The sequence below is a fragment of the Hirundo rustica genome, chromosome 3, assembly GCF_015227805.2.
Source record: "Hirundo rustica isolate bHirRus1 chromosome 3, bHirRus1.pri.v3, whole genome shotgun sequence".
Classification (NCBI taxonomy): Eukaryota; Metazoa; Chordata; class Aves; order Passeriformes; family Hirundinidae; genus Hirundo; species Hirundo rustica.
The window spans coordinates 87,197,131-87,210,062 of NC_053452.1; the positions used below are offsets into that span (position 1 = coordinate 87,197,131).

The 12,932-nt window shown below is 39.8% G+C and overlaps 1 protein-coding gene across 2 annotated transcripts in view; it reads left to right on the top strand.

Moving 5' to 3' along the window:
• Positions 1 to 803: 803 nt before the first annotated feature.
• Positions 804 to 12,932, top strand: part of LMBRD1 (LMBR1 domain containing 1) — a 69,597-nt gene continuing 57,468 nt past the window's right edge. For both annotated transcript variants that reach the window (XM_040059898.2, XM_040059899.2), the window contains exons 1-3: positions 804 to 911; positions 1,417 to 1,593; positions 9,647 to 9,707. In XM_040059898.2, coding sequence (XP_039915832.1) covers positions 852 to 911; positions 1,417 to 1,593; positions 9,647 to 9,707 — 298 coding nt within the window. In that variant the 5' untranslated portion in view covers positions 804 to 851. The remainder of the gene's footprint in view (positions 912 to 1,416; positions 1,594 to 9,646; positions 9,708 to 12,932) is intronic.

Consider the following 12,932-nt stretch of genomic DNA (forward strand, 5'->3'; position numbering starts at 1 on the left):
TTGCATGCAGCACTTAGAGCAAAGCACAGACTAAGACACGCGGCAGCACCTTGCAGGTGAGGGTCTCCCACTTCCCGTGCCACCAAATCCACACTCGGAGGAACACGAGTTCTCCAAGGCACCTCCTAACCCTACACCCCTCCCGGCCCACGGCTGCCCTCTCACCGGGCACGGCGTCCCGAAGCGAGGCTTCCCACCAGACCGCGATGCTGCCCGAAGTTCGGCACTATCGCGGTTAAGTCGAGCCCGGGGCAGAGGCACCGCGGTGCGGGGCTCCCGCACACCCTCCCCGCACATCTCTGCGGGAGCGGCCTCGACCCGCCGGCACCGCCCGCACACCTGCCCGGCGTCCCGGGCACTGCAGGCCACGCAGGGAGATGGTTTAGGTACTTTTACAGAAAAAAGCAACAATAAAAGGATTGAAAGTGCTTGATACCTCTTCGCGCACCTTTCACCTTTCCTCAACCCCCCCTTCCTCCCGTCCCGCTGTCCCTCAGACAAGAAGTCCCCGCGGAACGAGCGCTGCCCTGTCTCAGCCTCCCGGCCCCGGGAGAAAAGGACAGGCAAACCCTTCTCGGGAACAAGAAGCGAGGACAACCCTTCACCACCCGACTCCCCCTTCCCGCCCCACGACGGCTGCGCTCTGCCACGGGACGGGGCCGTGGGACTCCCGGCTCCCGTCACTCCCGTTCCCCGGAGAGGCGCCGCTCTCCGCTCGGCCGCGCCCGCGGGCCGGGGAGCGCCGGGAGCGTGACGCCACGCGGCGCGGGCGGTTGCCGGGTGACGCGAGCCCGCCCCGCTGTAAGCGCCGCCTCGGCAGGGCGGCCGCGCTCCCGCTGACGGCAGCGAAGATGGCGGCGGCAGCGTCTGACCTGCTGACGGGATGGTGCCTCTTCGGCCTGGCGCTGCTGGTGAGAGGCGGCTCTCTCGCCCTGCGGCGGCCCCCTCAAACATCCCTTCCCCTCCTCTCCCCTCCTCTCCCCTCGCCTGGCCCGGCTGCTACTTCTTCGGCCGCTCGCTTTTCTGGTGCTGGGTATCCCGCCCGGTCTCCTCGCCCGTGCCCCTGAGCCTGCCCCGGCCGCAGGCGCTTCCCTGCGGCTCCCGCGGGTGCCTCGGCGGTGGTGCGGCAGGGCAGAGCGGAGCCGAGCCCGGGGATGGGAGCGGGCGGCTGCCTCGCTCTCTTGCCCGGCGAGCCGCGTTGTTTATGTTTTTGCTTGTTCCGTATGTGTGCGTTGTTGGTGTTGCTCAAGCTGCTCTTAAGGAAAAGTGACTTTCGTGTGGTCAGTATAACGCTGGTGCTGAGTGTTCAGGTAAAAAATGTGTTGATGCCAGTCGTCCGTGCAGGATCGAACATCAGTACCTACTTGTTGACATTGTCATTTTACAACTCATAAGTGTTTTTCCCGTGTATTTCAGGCCATTCTAATTTTCTGCTGGGTTTATGTGCGCAAGTATCAGAGTCGGCGGGAAAGTGAAGTGATTTCTACCATAACAGCAATTTTTGCGTTGGCCGTTGCTCTTATCACATCAGCACTCCTGCCAGTGGACATATTTTTGGTCTCATACATGAAAAATCAAAATGGTACATTTAAGGTATGGACTTCCAAAAATGTTAATTGCCTCTTCAGATCAAGCGCTTTGTGTTGCACAAGGATGGTCTTGGGTTGTCAAAGTGTTTGAAACTAGTGCTAATACTTGTTTTAGTGACCTGACTTTTCTCAAAGCTGGGTACTAGTACTCTGCATAAAACACTCATGTTTGGTATTTGAACTGCATTTCAGTTTTGCTCACTTCCAAATGCTTGTTCCTTTTGTTGTGCATAAGAGTGAGTGTACTGTCCTGAAGGTATAAACAAATCACTTAAGTGTTGCTTTATAGTGTATCGTGATGGGGCATTGTAGAATAAAATTTGTTGTGCTTTTGTTCAAAAATAGACTGTATTGCCCCTTTGTAATTTAGGATTATTTTAATTGTCTTTTTTGTTAGCAAAAAAAAAAAAAAAAAAAAGGGACTGGAACATTTAAAGATTTATAAAGATCTACTCTGCTAATCTACCTATAATGTAAAGCCTGAATTAATAAGCATTTTGAAAGCTACAGAAATGTTTGGCAGAGGGGAATGCAGTAGTAGCTCTTCTTGGCTGATGAAGCCTTAACTGAACTTCTGCATTTATAAACTGTAGGGGGTTGCTGTGCAAAATGAGTTCCTAATGAGATGAGTACTTGCTGTCATCTGCTCTAAGCATTTCTATAAGAGATCTTCCCAATGCTTTAGATATTACTTCAATTTTCAGTAGGAGTTCTTGAAGATATTGACCCAGTGTCTTAGTGAGAGCACTGTGAGTAACAAGAGGTTGAACTGCAGCATGTAGCTAACTTGAATGATGTGTAAGTTGAGTAACAACTTAGTTGGGTTTGGAGCCTAACTGGATCTGTAGTAAAAGTTACGATCCTGAAACAAATGACAGAGTAGGAGAAAGGTAAATGCCTGCACACCAGACTGTATTCCCTTCCAGCCCTACTTCCAAAGGAAAATATAGCTGCTAGATCTGTGTAATGCTTCAAAACTAGCTTGCAACTAATACAATGCTTTTTGGCTGGTGCTTATATACATGCAAGTTATGAGAAGCCTTTAGAACTGAACTGTGATGTATTTTTTGTCATCTTTATTGCTCAGAGTTAATACAGAATAAATTAAGCTGTTATTCAATGTTATTTTGAAAACTTAATATTTTCAGATCTTGCTAGTTTAGAATTAAAATGAATATAGAAGATGAAAGAGATCTTTCATATGTCAGGATTCTAGCAATTTGATGAAAATAATAGTCTTAAATACATTGAGCCTCACTACTTAGAGAAATAACCATGATGCAAGTAAGTCCAGCTGGAAAATGCAATTTTAGTGGGAGCTAAGAAGAATTCCCTGTTGCAAAGGACACATTTTTGCTAATGTATGCTCTGTCTGACTAGAAACAAACCTGTGAGAGCAGGTCCTCAAAGGTGGTCATGCAGTCACTACAGTTTTTTAATAAAGGAAACACAATTATTCGAAGGAAAGGAACTTCAAATACTGTTTTTCATGGGCTAGGCTTCCTTGTTAAAGGACGCATGCTGTGATATGGTGATATGGGTCGATTCTATTTAAAAATTTTACACAGAGCAAGCTTTCATGCTTGTGGTAAAGTCTTTTTTAATAAAGTACCATTTTGCCTATGCTTCTGAGGCTTCTTTGTCCTGCTTAGTTCCTAATATTTGTAGATACTTCTCATGGTTTGTTGAAGTACAGTTGCTCCATACTGCCTTGAAGAAGCATTCTTCTGTGTCTTTTAATCTCAGCTGAATTGAGTTTCTAGCTTTGCAGAAGTAACACAAGATCTATTGACAGAAATGCAACTCAGATGTTGAAATTACAGTATAGAAGTATTAATGTGTCCTTCAAAGTTGAGTGAATCTGAAATCAGTCAGAACCTACAAACCTACAGGTAAAGTCAGCTTTATTGATTCAGTAATTTCAGTTTAGGGGTAATGTTGAGGTGAGAGACTGACAGCATCTTAAAATGAGGCACGTGGTGTCCTGCACAGGACTGGGAGTGGTGGTCCTGATGGTCCCTTCCAGCTGAGCATTTTCTGTGATTCTGTGGTCTTCATGAATTTTTAAACTGTTTTTGGTAACATGTGCTTCTTTCCTGCTATTGCTTCACAAGTAGGATAGACTGAATTGTGTTTAGAACATTTCCTGAGGATTACTGGCTGTTCTCTGGACCATTCTTTCAAACCCAATTCTTCCAAAACCCTGTAAGTGATGCTGGGGTCTGAAGGACAGTGACTCCAGCAAGAAACCTTTGTTGCTTTGGATGGGCGGAGTGAGTTAAGTCTTTAATCTTCTCAGTGACTTTTTGAGGGAGATCCAGGTAGCAGATGTGGGTAATATTCTCTGTAGATAGATTAGTAGTTCATCAAAAAAATCTTCCAACTGAATGATTTTAGAGCTGATGCCAAAAGAGTAGTGGCAGTTATCCAGATTCTAAGTAAGAAATTTGTCTTTCTGTATGCTTTTCCTCTACTTCCCGCTTATAATTCCTGGTATCAGAGTTAAGAGTGATGAAAAACAAGGGTGCTCAACTTGAAAAAGAGGTACTAAATGTGGACTTTCAGTTCATTTTTAATGTGTCTGACCTTACTGTCAACTTGTAGATCTAGCTGAGGTTTACAAGATGAATAAGCTTGTAGCATAATGTGATTCTACCTAAGTTTGCTAACAGCTGGTGGTTAAATTGAAGGCTTTGATGGTTCAAAGTTCTCATTGAGAATTGTGTGTGTGTTCTGTGACAAGGAAAGGTGGTATGTCCTGGATACAAGGATTGCCTGAACTGTAATACCCAAGCAGAGTATCTTTTCCACAAGGCTGTGAATATTATGCTGCTTTCTGGAGGAATTCACTTTAAAGTGTTGTGTACCCCTTTTCCATCGTGTGTTCTGAAGTTTCTTCCTTGACAAAGGCTGTATACGCTATGCCTTCATTAACTTGAGGCTTTGTTTATTTCCACAGGACTGTTAAGATATTGTTTATACATCTTTCCCTTACTACAGATTATTGTTTATGGTTAAAAAAATGGCTTGTAGCATTTAGCACATAATGGTGTATCTCACTGTATTTTGAGACATATCAAATATTGTCTAAAGTTTTTATACTGAGTGAATTGAGCAGGTTTGTTATTGGCAAGTTTTGCACAGTAGAATTCCCTGCAATGTGTTTTCCAGAGGGTGGGTTTACTTCGATTCGTAGTACTGTTGAGTAGGAAGGGAGGCTTTTGGTTTAATACTAATACAAAATTGAATATTACCTTGAAAGTGAAGCCCTCATAATGTTCAACAGCACCAATTAAGCTCAAAGGTTTTGGCATTGAGCACTGTTAGTGCTTTAGTTTGTTTCAAAGGACTTTAAATACATCCAGTTGCATCTGATCCATTTGATGTGAAAACTTATTGGACTTAAAACAAGCACATAGGAACAGAAAACTTCACCATAGATTAAAAACATAATATTGCTGCTGGAACCCAAGATCTCTGGGTCTGACCTACAAGTCTCATAAATACTTAAAGCATGGCTGATTCTGTCTTGCAGCAGGAAGACTGCTTGAAACAAGGATACTCACTCACATCATTGTACTGTCTTTTTTTTTCCCTACTGTTCTAGCAGAAGGCAGAGGAGGTGATGGAACCTTTCCTTTTCTTTTTGGAATGTATGGATTCTTGTTACTATATGAAGTTAAAAGCCAGTGGCATTTCTTTCAGTCTTGTTAAAACTGAATCTATCACAAGACTTGGGTATCTGCATGAGCTGTTAAAAGCTAGTTATCCTCCTAATGATTCAAAGAGTAGCATCTGCTTAATGGGAGATGTTTTTTGAAGGCTGTTTAAGGTTTTTTGCATCTTACGAGGGTGAGAGGGGAACAACTCATTATGTAGATGCTCAGAATACAAAACCACTAGAAATATCCACAGTTTTTATTTCTAGGAAGGTGTTAACTGAGAAGTTATTGTTGACTGAGACCATGCCTCCTTCTTGAGTAAGAATTACTACTTATAAAGCAATAATACTTGGCCAAAACATTGATGCTAGGCAGGTGGGGCTGACATGTGCATGTTTCTTGATGCTACTTTCCATCTGGCAGTCAAAATCCTGGCGCTGTCTCATTTTGGAGGTAACAGGCTGGAAGATCTGGGATGCGGATATGAAATTTCTTCGTATCTAACCATGCTGTGACTCGGTCTCCTGTCTTTCATACTGCATCTTCCTTTTGTTGCCCAAGCTTTGGGAGAGTTAATCAGAAGAATGAGTGCTTCATCTGCTGAAATACTGAAAGCTGTGATGTTGCATAACTTTAAGCTCTGTTAAGGGACATTTTCGGAGAATAGAAGCTAGCTTCCCTGGCTACTCGTGAAAGTCTTGCAGGGTTCAGCAGTGACAGTAGAAATGTCAAATTTAATGGGGATAAAAGAAAGAAATCTATTACTATTCCTTCACCAAAAAGGGTGGAAAGTCAGATTAACTTGGAATGGTTTTATTTGGGAAAGTTATCTGTACAGTTTGATTAGTACTGTTCCTTGAAATATGTTAACACGAGTCACTAAATGGACAGTTGCTGGTAGAAGACAGACTGCTCAATGTTTAATGTGGAAGCAAGTGTTCTTTGTAACTAATTTTCCATGAATGTAGTTATAAAATTAGTCTTCTAAGGGAGCTTTGAATTGGATTTAGCATTTAGGTAAACTTGAAGTATCTTAAGCTGCTTTTTTATATTTTTACTTACATAGCAACATTTTGCTAGCATGTGTACTTTTTACATTTTTTTCATGTGACATCTTAAGAAATACTTAGCATAATAGTTTAATATGGGTCATAATGCTCTTTGCACATATCCTTGGAATTTGTGGATCCCCTTGTCTCTCAGTATGATGCATTAGTAGGGGATATGTGCTTGCTAAACTGCACGGAACAAAATGAAAATACAGCACAACAGTGCAGAATGCCTGAATACTGCAGGTCCTAAGAGAATTTGGGGTCCCATTTTGACACCTTAAACTGTTTGTTGAAGGCAGTATGAATTTTCACCTCCCTCATTTATTGTGCTTTTAAGTCATTTGCTGTATGTACTGTAAGCTTGGGTTGTAATGGATGGAAAAGAAAAAGACTAGATCTGGAGGCTGTCCAAATGGGTTCTCAGCTGAGTCCTCGATGTGCTAGTTGAGTAAATTCCTATACCTAGCAGCTTAGTATGCTAGTTCCTATACCTAGCACCAGAGATGCTAAGATTGTCAGAGCTGATACTCATTAGGTAGCAGTGCTTGCTTTTGAGAAGACAGTGCTGCTGTCACTAGCCTTTGTAACAGCTCCGATGAACTGATAGCTGCCTTTGAGTTGCTGGTAGTGTGTGCATATAGATAATTTGCCAGTTAGAATTAAGCATTTTGCTTTCTAGTTTGTTTAAATGTGGCGCTTTGGAAGCTAACTGGAAGCTGATGTAATAATTATGATATATAATTAAATTGGCCTGCATTATATATTCTTCTTCTGCAGAGTAATGCAGCATTTGTATGCTGAGGCAGATGTAAGTAATGGTAAACTGCACACATTTGCAATTTGAGTTTGTTTAGTGTAATATAGCAGCTCACTATTTTAATGTGGTGTAGTGTGTGTTTCCTAGTATACTACTCTGGTCCTGTATGCAACTTAATTTGAAAAACAGAATGAAAAGCAATGACAATATTTAAAGTTCTACATCTGTATTTTGTTAAGAGTGCTTTTCTGTAGCTGAAGGGGAAGCAGTTCTTGGGCAGCTAAGCCATTTGTATTTCCATTATGAGCTACCTCTTCTTTACAGTGACTGTGCCTCTTAAAAGTTGGGTCTCACTGTTGCTTTTTTTGCTTGTTCTTGGTTTTTGTGCATTTTAAATGTCTCTGTTGCTTATAGAAGAGACCTTTCTTCCAGTAGCTGCTTGGTATCAAGCAATGCAAACAGTTGAGTTCAGTCTTTGTTTTCTCTTAGGCTTGATTAAAGTAAGCATTTTCTTAATATTTAACGTGAGGCAAATTAAATGTTCTGTATGTGTTCCTTACTTATTGTAATCAAATTCTTTTGTGGTATATTTTAATACAAATGCCTAGAAATTTCTTACTTAAGATGCTGTTGGGTGTGAGCCTGGCAGTCTGCAAAGGCTGAGCTTATTGTGTACCTGACAGATACTTCAGGTGTTGCTTCTGCCCCTTCTGCTAAAATATTTTTCATCCTTTCTTTTCGCTAATTAGGTGTAAAAATGGATATGTATTTTTCTACTCAAATTTCAGCTGGATGATAATTAATTTAGTTGATACGGTGAATTTTAAAAGCTTAATGTAAATTGACCTACTGGAGATCTTTATATAGTAAGAAAAAGGAAGGTGGTGCTGATTTTCTGAGGCAGTAGAAAAAGTGTTCAGGATATGTCATCAAGCCCATATTCCAGAAGACTTTATACAGTTCTGGGAGAAATGATAAACCAAATGCCAAAGTGTCTTTAAGTCTTATGGGAGCAGTGTTTAAGTAGGATGCTCATATGCATTTTCATATCTCCCTGTTAGTGTGTGCATCTTTACAACTTTACCACTTTGAGGAAAACCTGCGTACAGAAATGAAAAAGAGCTTTGACAGTACTGGAATTTTTTTTGTTGTTTGTTTGTTTTTGTTTTCACTAATTCAGTTATGTTGGTATGTTCTCTAGCTTTTAAAGAACCCTGCTTCTGGATAACTGCTTTATTGATCTTGGCCACATACAGATTGTATCCCACAAAACTAAAATGATTCTAAAATGTGTTTAAACTGTACTAGCAGCATTGGACCATTTTATTCAATTCCTGAATTTGTCTGCCAGCCATTATGTCATAAAATATTTAGCTTCCTTAAACCAACAGCTCTTCTCTTGGAGGAGAGGGAGTAGGCACAAGAACGTGACTTCAGCCATCTGGCTGACTGCAGTTTCCAGTGTAGTTAAGAGTTGTGTTTTCGCTTTCATTGCTTCCATTCTCTGAACCATTCCCCAGGACTGAGTAGTGCAGTTACTTTTACTCTTGTTCGAATAAGGAATATAAGTGCTCTTGGACTTTGACTTGTAAAATTAGATAGTGCTAAGTTGAATATTCATGTAATTTAAGTCTTGGTCAAACAAGAAAGTGAAGTTTTGTACTTCTGAAAAAGGTGATGATAGCTTAAACTGATGTAATAATGAATAAAAGTAAAAATTAATTATACATAACTGAGCATAATAAAAAGTTCTTTCTTATTCTTATGTCTAAGTATTGTTGCATATGTATATGCAAATTTTAAACAAAGCTGTTCTGTGATGGAAATACTGTGTACATTGTGTGCTTTGTCCTACTGTGTGGCCCATGGCGCAAGAAAGCTGTTCAGACAAGGCCACAAACATGGTCAGAGATCTGGAGCACCTCTCCTGTGAAGACAATCTGAAAAAGTTGGGGTTATTCAGCGTGGAGAAGAGAAGGTTGTGGGGAGATGTTATTGCAGCCTTTCAGTATAGAGCGAGCTTATAAGAAGAATGGAGAAACAATTTTGACTAGTGCCTGTGGACACAGAAAATAATGTGACAGCTTTAAACTGAGAGCTTAGATGTAGCTATAAAGAGGAAATTTATGGTGAGGTTGATGGTTCTCTGGAACAGGGTTCCCAGAGGAATTGTGAATGCCTATCATTGGAAGCATTCCAAGGTCAAGTTGAATGGGTCTTTGAGCAACCTGACCTCGTGAAAGGTGTTCCTGCCCATGGCAGGAGGGATGGACTAGGTGATCTTTGAAGGTCCCTTTCAACCCATTCCATGATTATCTTCAGAGACTCTTACAAAGCTACTGTGGGGATCAGAAGAACATACATGGGAGCTGCCAAAACTTAATGTTCCTTTGAGTCTAAACCCTTCCTTTTGTGAAACTGTCCTGTGCTGATTCCTGTTTGTCCAGTGATTTTCACTGTTGCTGGCACTCTAGCATGGAATTCTTTAGAAGCAGCATTTTTATCTATTTCCCTCAGTTTGTGTCCTTTAATGGTTGATTCTCATGTAGTCTTCTTTTATTACATTTTTCTATCCTTTATTGCTAGGTCTGGGCTGATGCTAATGTTTCAAGGCAAATTGAAGACACTGTACTTTATGGATATTACAGTAAGTATTTTAGTTTTTCCTTTTTTTTAATATATATATACTAGAACCTTTAAGTGAAGTCATGAAGTTTTTAGAGATCATACTGGGTTATCCCTTTTTGGTTAAACATGAGTCTTATACTTGGGTGCCCTTCAGAGAATATTTTTTATCTTCAAGAGTCCCCTAAAAATGCAAATATACTGAAGCCAGTTCATGGAAAAGGCTAATGGTTTCAGTTGTGTAATCTATGGTTCACATGTTTCCTGTGTGTGTGTTTTGTGATCCCTTAAAGGAAACATGTGATATTGCTGTAACTTTTATGGCACTTAACATATGCAGCAGTGTGAAACTTGTCTACCGTGTATAAAGTCCATGCAACCATGAGTGCAACATTTTCAAGTGTTCAGATTCCGCAGCTGCCATGGTGCAAGTAACAGCTACTGTGGAGGAGCATAGAGGAGTTGAGTTTATTCAAAAGTGGTAATCCTAAATTTTAATGAAATTAAAAAAAAAAAAAGACTGAAAAAAAACCTGTTCATCAAACCTCTGCATAGTCTGATATCAGTTTTTAAGTGTTCCTTGCAAAACTTAGGAGAAGTTTTACTACTAATGAATGTGTATATAATAGGTATAGAAGTGTGCTCAGCACAGTTTGAGTGAAATGCTTGTTTCAGTTAATGATGCAAACTCAGAGATGGCTGCCTGCTTTTGCTCACATCTCCAAAGACTTGAAGATGTCTTTTTTCTCTTCGAATATTGTGGTTCTTTTGAATATGTTTTTTAGATTAGATCAGGAAATTATTTCACATAGTGGACTTATTTTGTTAAATTACAGATTATTGCCTGCCAGTGATAGTGACAAACTATGCTTCACTCAGCATAAAAATGAATAAAGTCGAAAGCAGTAAGAAGAATTCTCTGCTTTCAAAAAGGAACTTTTAACACAGAGATTCTTCACTTTGTAATAGTGGAATTGGTTTGTATTTGCTTTCTATTCTTTGTAGTTTGCCAGAGTCTTGTTTAACAGACCAAATATTTCACAGCTCATAAAGTGGAATAATCAAGCCCTTCTGTGGACTGTTTCCTATGGATTTGTGAGACTGATTGATTGATGAATTTCTATAAGGTGTTTTGGGCTAGCTGACTGTTTTGGTAAATTTTGAACTATTTTTTTGAAATAGATTTAAACTGGGAAAACTGCTTTTGTTTTTGGCCTTTCTGGACAGGTCTACATGCAATACTGTAGGACAAATGTCTTATTTTGTACCGTATCTTCCAGATGATGGTAGAGATTTAAACATGGTTTTAAAATATTTTTCTTTTGTCATCTTAATTTGATTAGGTACACTTTTTCATAACTAGTTTTATAACTAGAGCTACGTTGAAATGAACAATAATAGTAACTTACTTTTCAGAAGTCTCCAAAAATCGTATATAAAACCACAGTGTCTCTCATACATCATCTAGTCCCCTGTTGCTGTTGCCCAGCATAGAGACATAACAGCTGAGAAGGAGAAAGTTAAGTGACTCTTCCACTGTAATACTATTCAACAACTTTTTTTTTTTTGCTATCTTCATAGGAAAATATTTGATTTTTTTTTTTTTTAAACAGACAGGAGGAGCAGAAGTGAAGTACCCTTTTGTACTTAAGAACGTGAATGCCAGTATTTTCTTGTGTCTCCCAAAAATGGAGGGATAACTATATAGAGCCTACTTGACTCCCATAGTTGTATTGACAATTTATGGTGTAATAATTGGTGCACTTTGGTCATTGTCCTTCAATACAAGTTACCTGTAATTGTAACAAGAATGTGATGACTGTGATTTAACTGATATTTTAGAATATTATTCATTACTTTGCTACCTGCATTGCTTTTTTTACTGATAAAGCTCTAACTAAATATAGAAAAGCTTTGGGCTTTTTTGCATAATTGTTAGCCCCCATGAAAAATGTTGTTTCTCATGCCCAGCTGGTTTATTGGCTAGACTGATACAAAAGTAGAATGGGTTTGTAGTGGTAGAATAGTAAATAAGGTGCCTCTCTGAGTGAAGTTGAAATAACTGTATCTTGAAGAGGGATTTCAGCAGCCTAAAAGCTTTTCATAGCAAACCAGTCCAATAATTGCTTTGAAGCCGTAGTGGCTTAGTGTGTCACTATTTCTAAACCCAGGTGTAATAGAACTTGCCTCACAGTACTGAAGTGATTGAACAGTGATCAATGGTTGGCAAATGCTCTAAAAAAGCATGTCAGTTTCTTTGGAAGGAAAACTCTTTTCAGAAAGTGTTATAATTGAAAACTGTCCGACACAGTTTGCTTTGTATCGCAAAGAATGAGGTTGAAACAACTGACAGTAACCTGGAGGTGTGCTCTGTAGTTCTTGCTGTAGTAAGTAAATACTAGCTGTTGCAGTCACCTCGATGTTCAGTGTCCTTTGATGAAAATTTGTGAATGGTGAAAGGATATTATTGGTAGATTCTAATCATCTTGTGAGATAGACAAAGGTATTTACCTGCATGTGTTGGATGACTCCCAGCCACGGTGTGCCAAGGATTGTCTGCTAAATTTTGTGGGATCTCCACATGTACTTTGAAGTCTGTGATGAATTTTGGTTTTTCAATTTCCATTTTAAGTCAGCAATAGTATGGTGATTCATAGGTTAAAGTTTTTGAATAAGAATTTATCCAAAAAGGTAAGTGGTATTACTTGGATGATTTTTACATGGAGTTTTGTCTGCTTACTTCAAATGTTTGATGAGTCATTGACACTGAATCATTAACACAAGAATTTGAGCTTCTAGAAATTAAGTGCAAGTCAAATATGACTTCATGTTTTTGTAATCTGGTTCTAGGAGAAGCCATTCTGAGTACTATGAGCGATCCATAGCGGTATCTGACAAATACTGTGGAGTTACATCTACAGAAACACTTTCCTAATTAGCATAATTTTTTCTGGGAGCAATGTGCTAGAACATAAATTGAGACTCTGTCTGCATTGAAGCTTACTATGGTGAATTGCTTCAAACAAGTGTCTGACTTGAATTTTGTTACTGCTTTGTATTCTGTAACTTCCACTTGGGAATACAACAGATATCATCTTCCAGTCTTGAAGAAAACTTACTTTAAAACATTTTTTGTGAGTTGTAAGAATAATGTATTTGGGAAGAAAGATTGATCATAAGTTTCTAGGAGTAGTTTGTGACTTAGCAGAATAAGTGAGGGAGTATATAACAGATTGTTGTTTTAAGC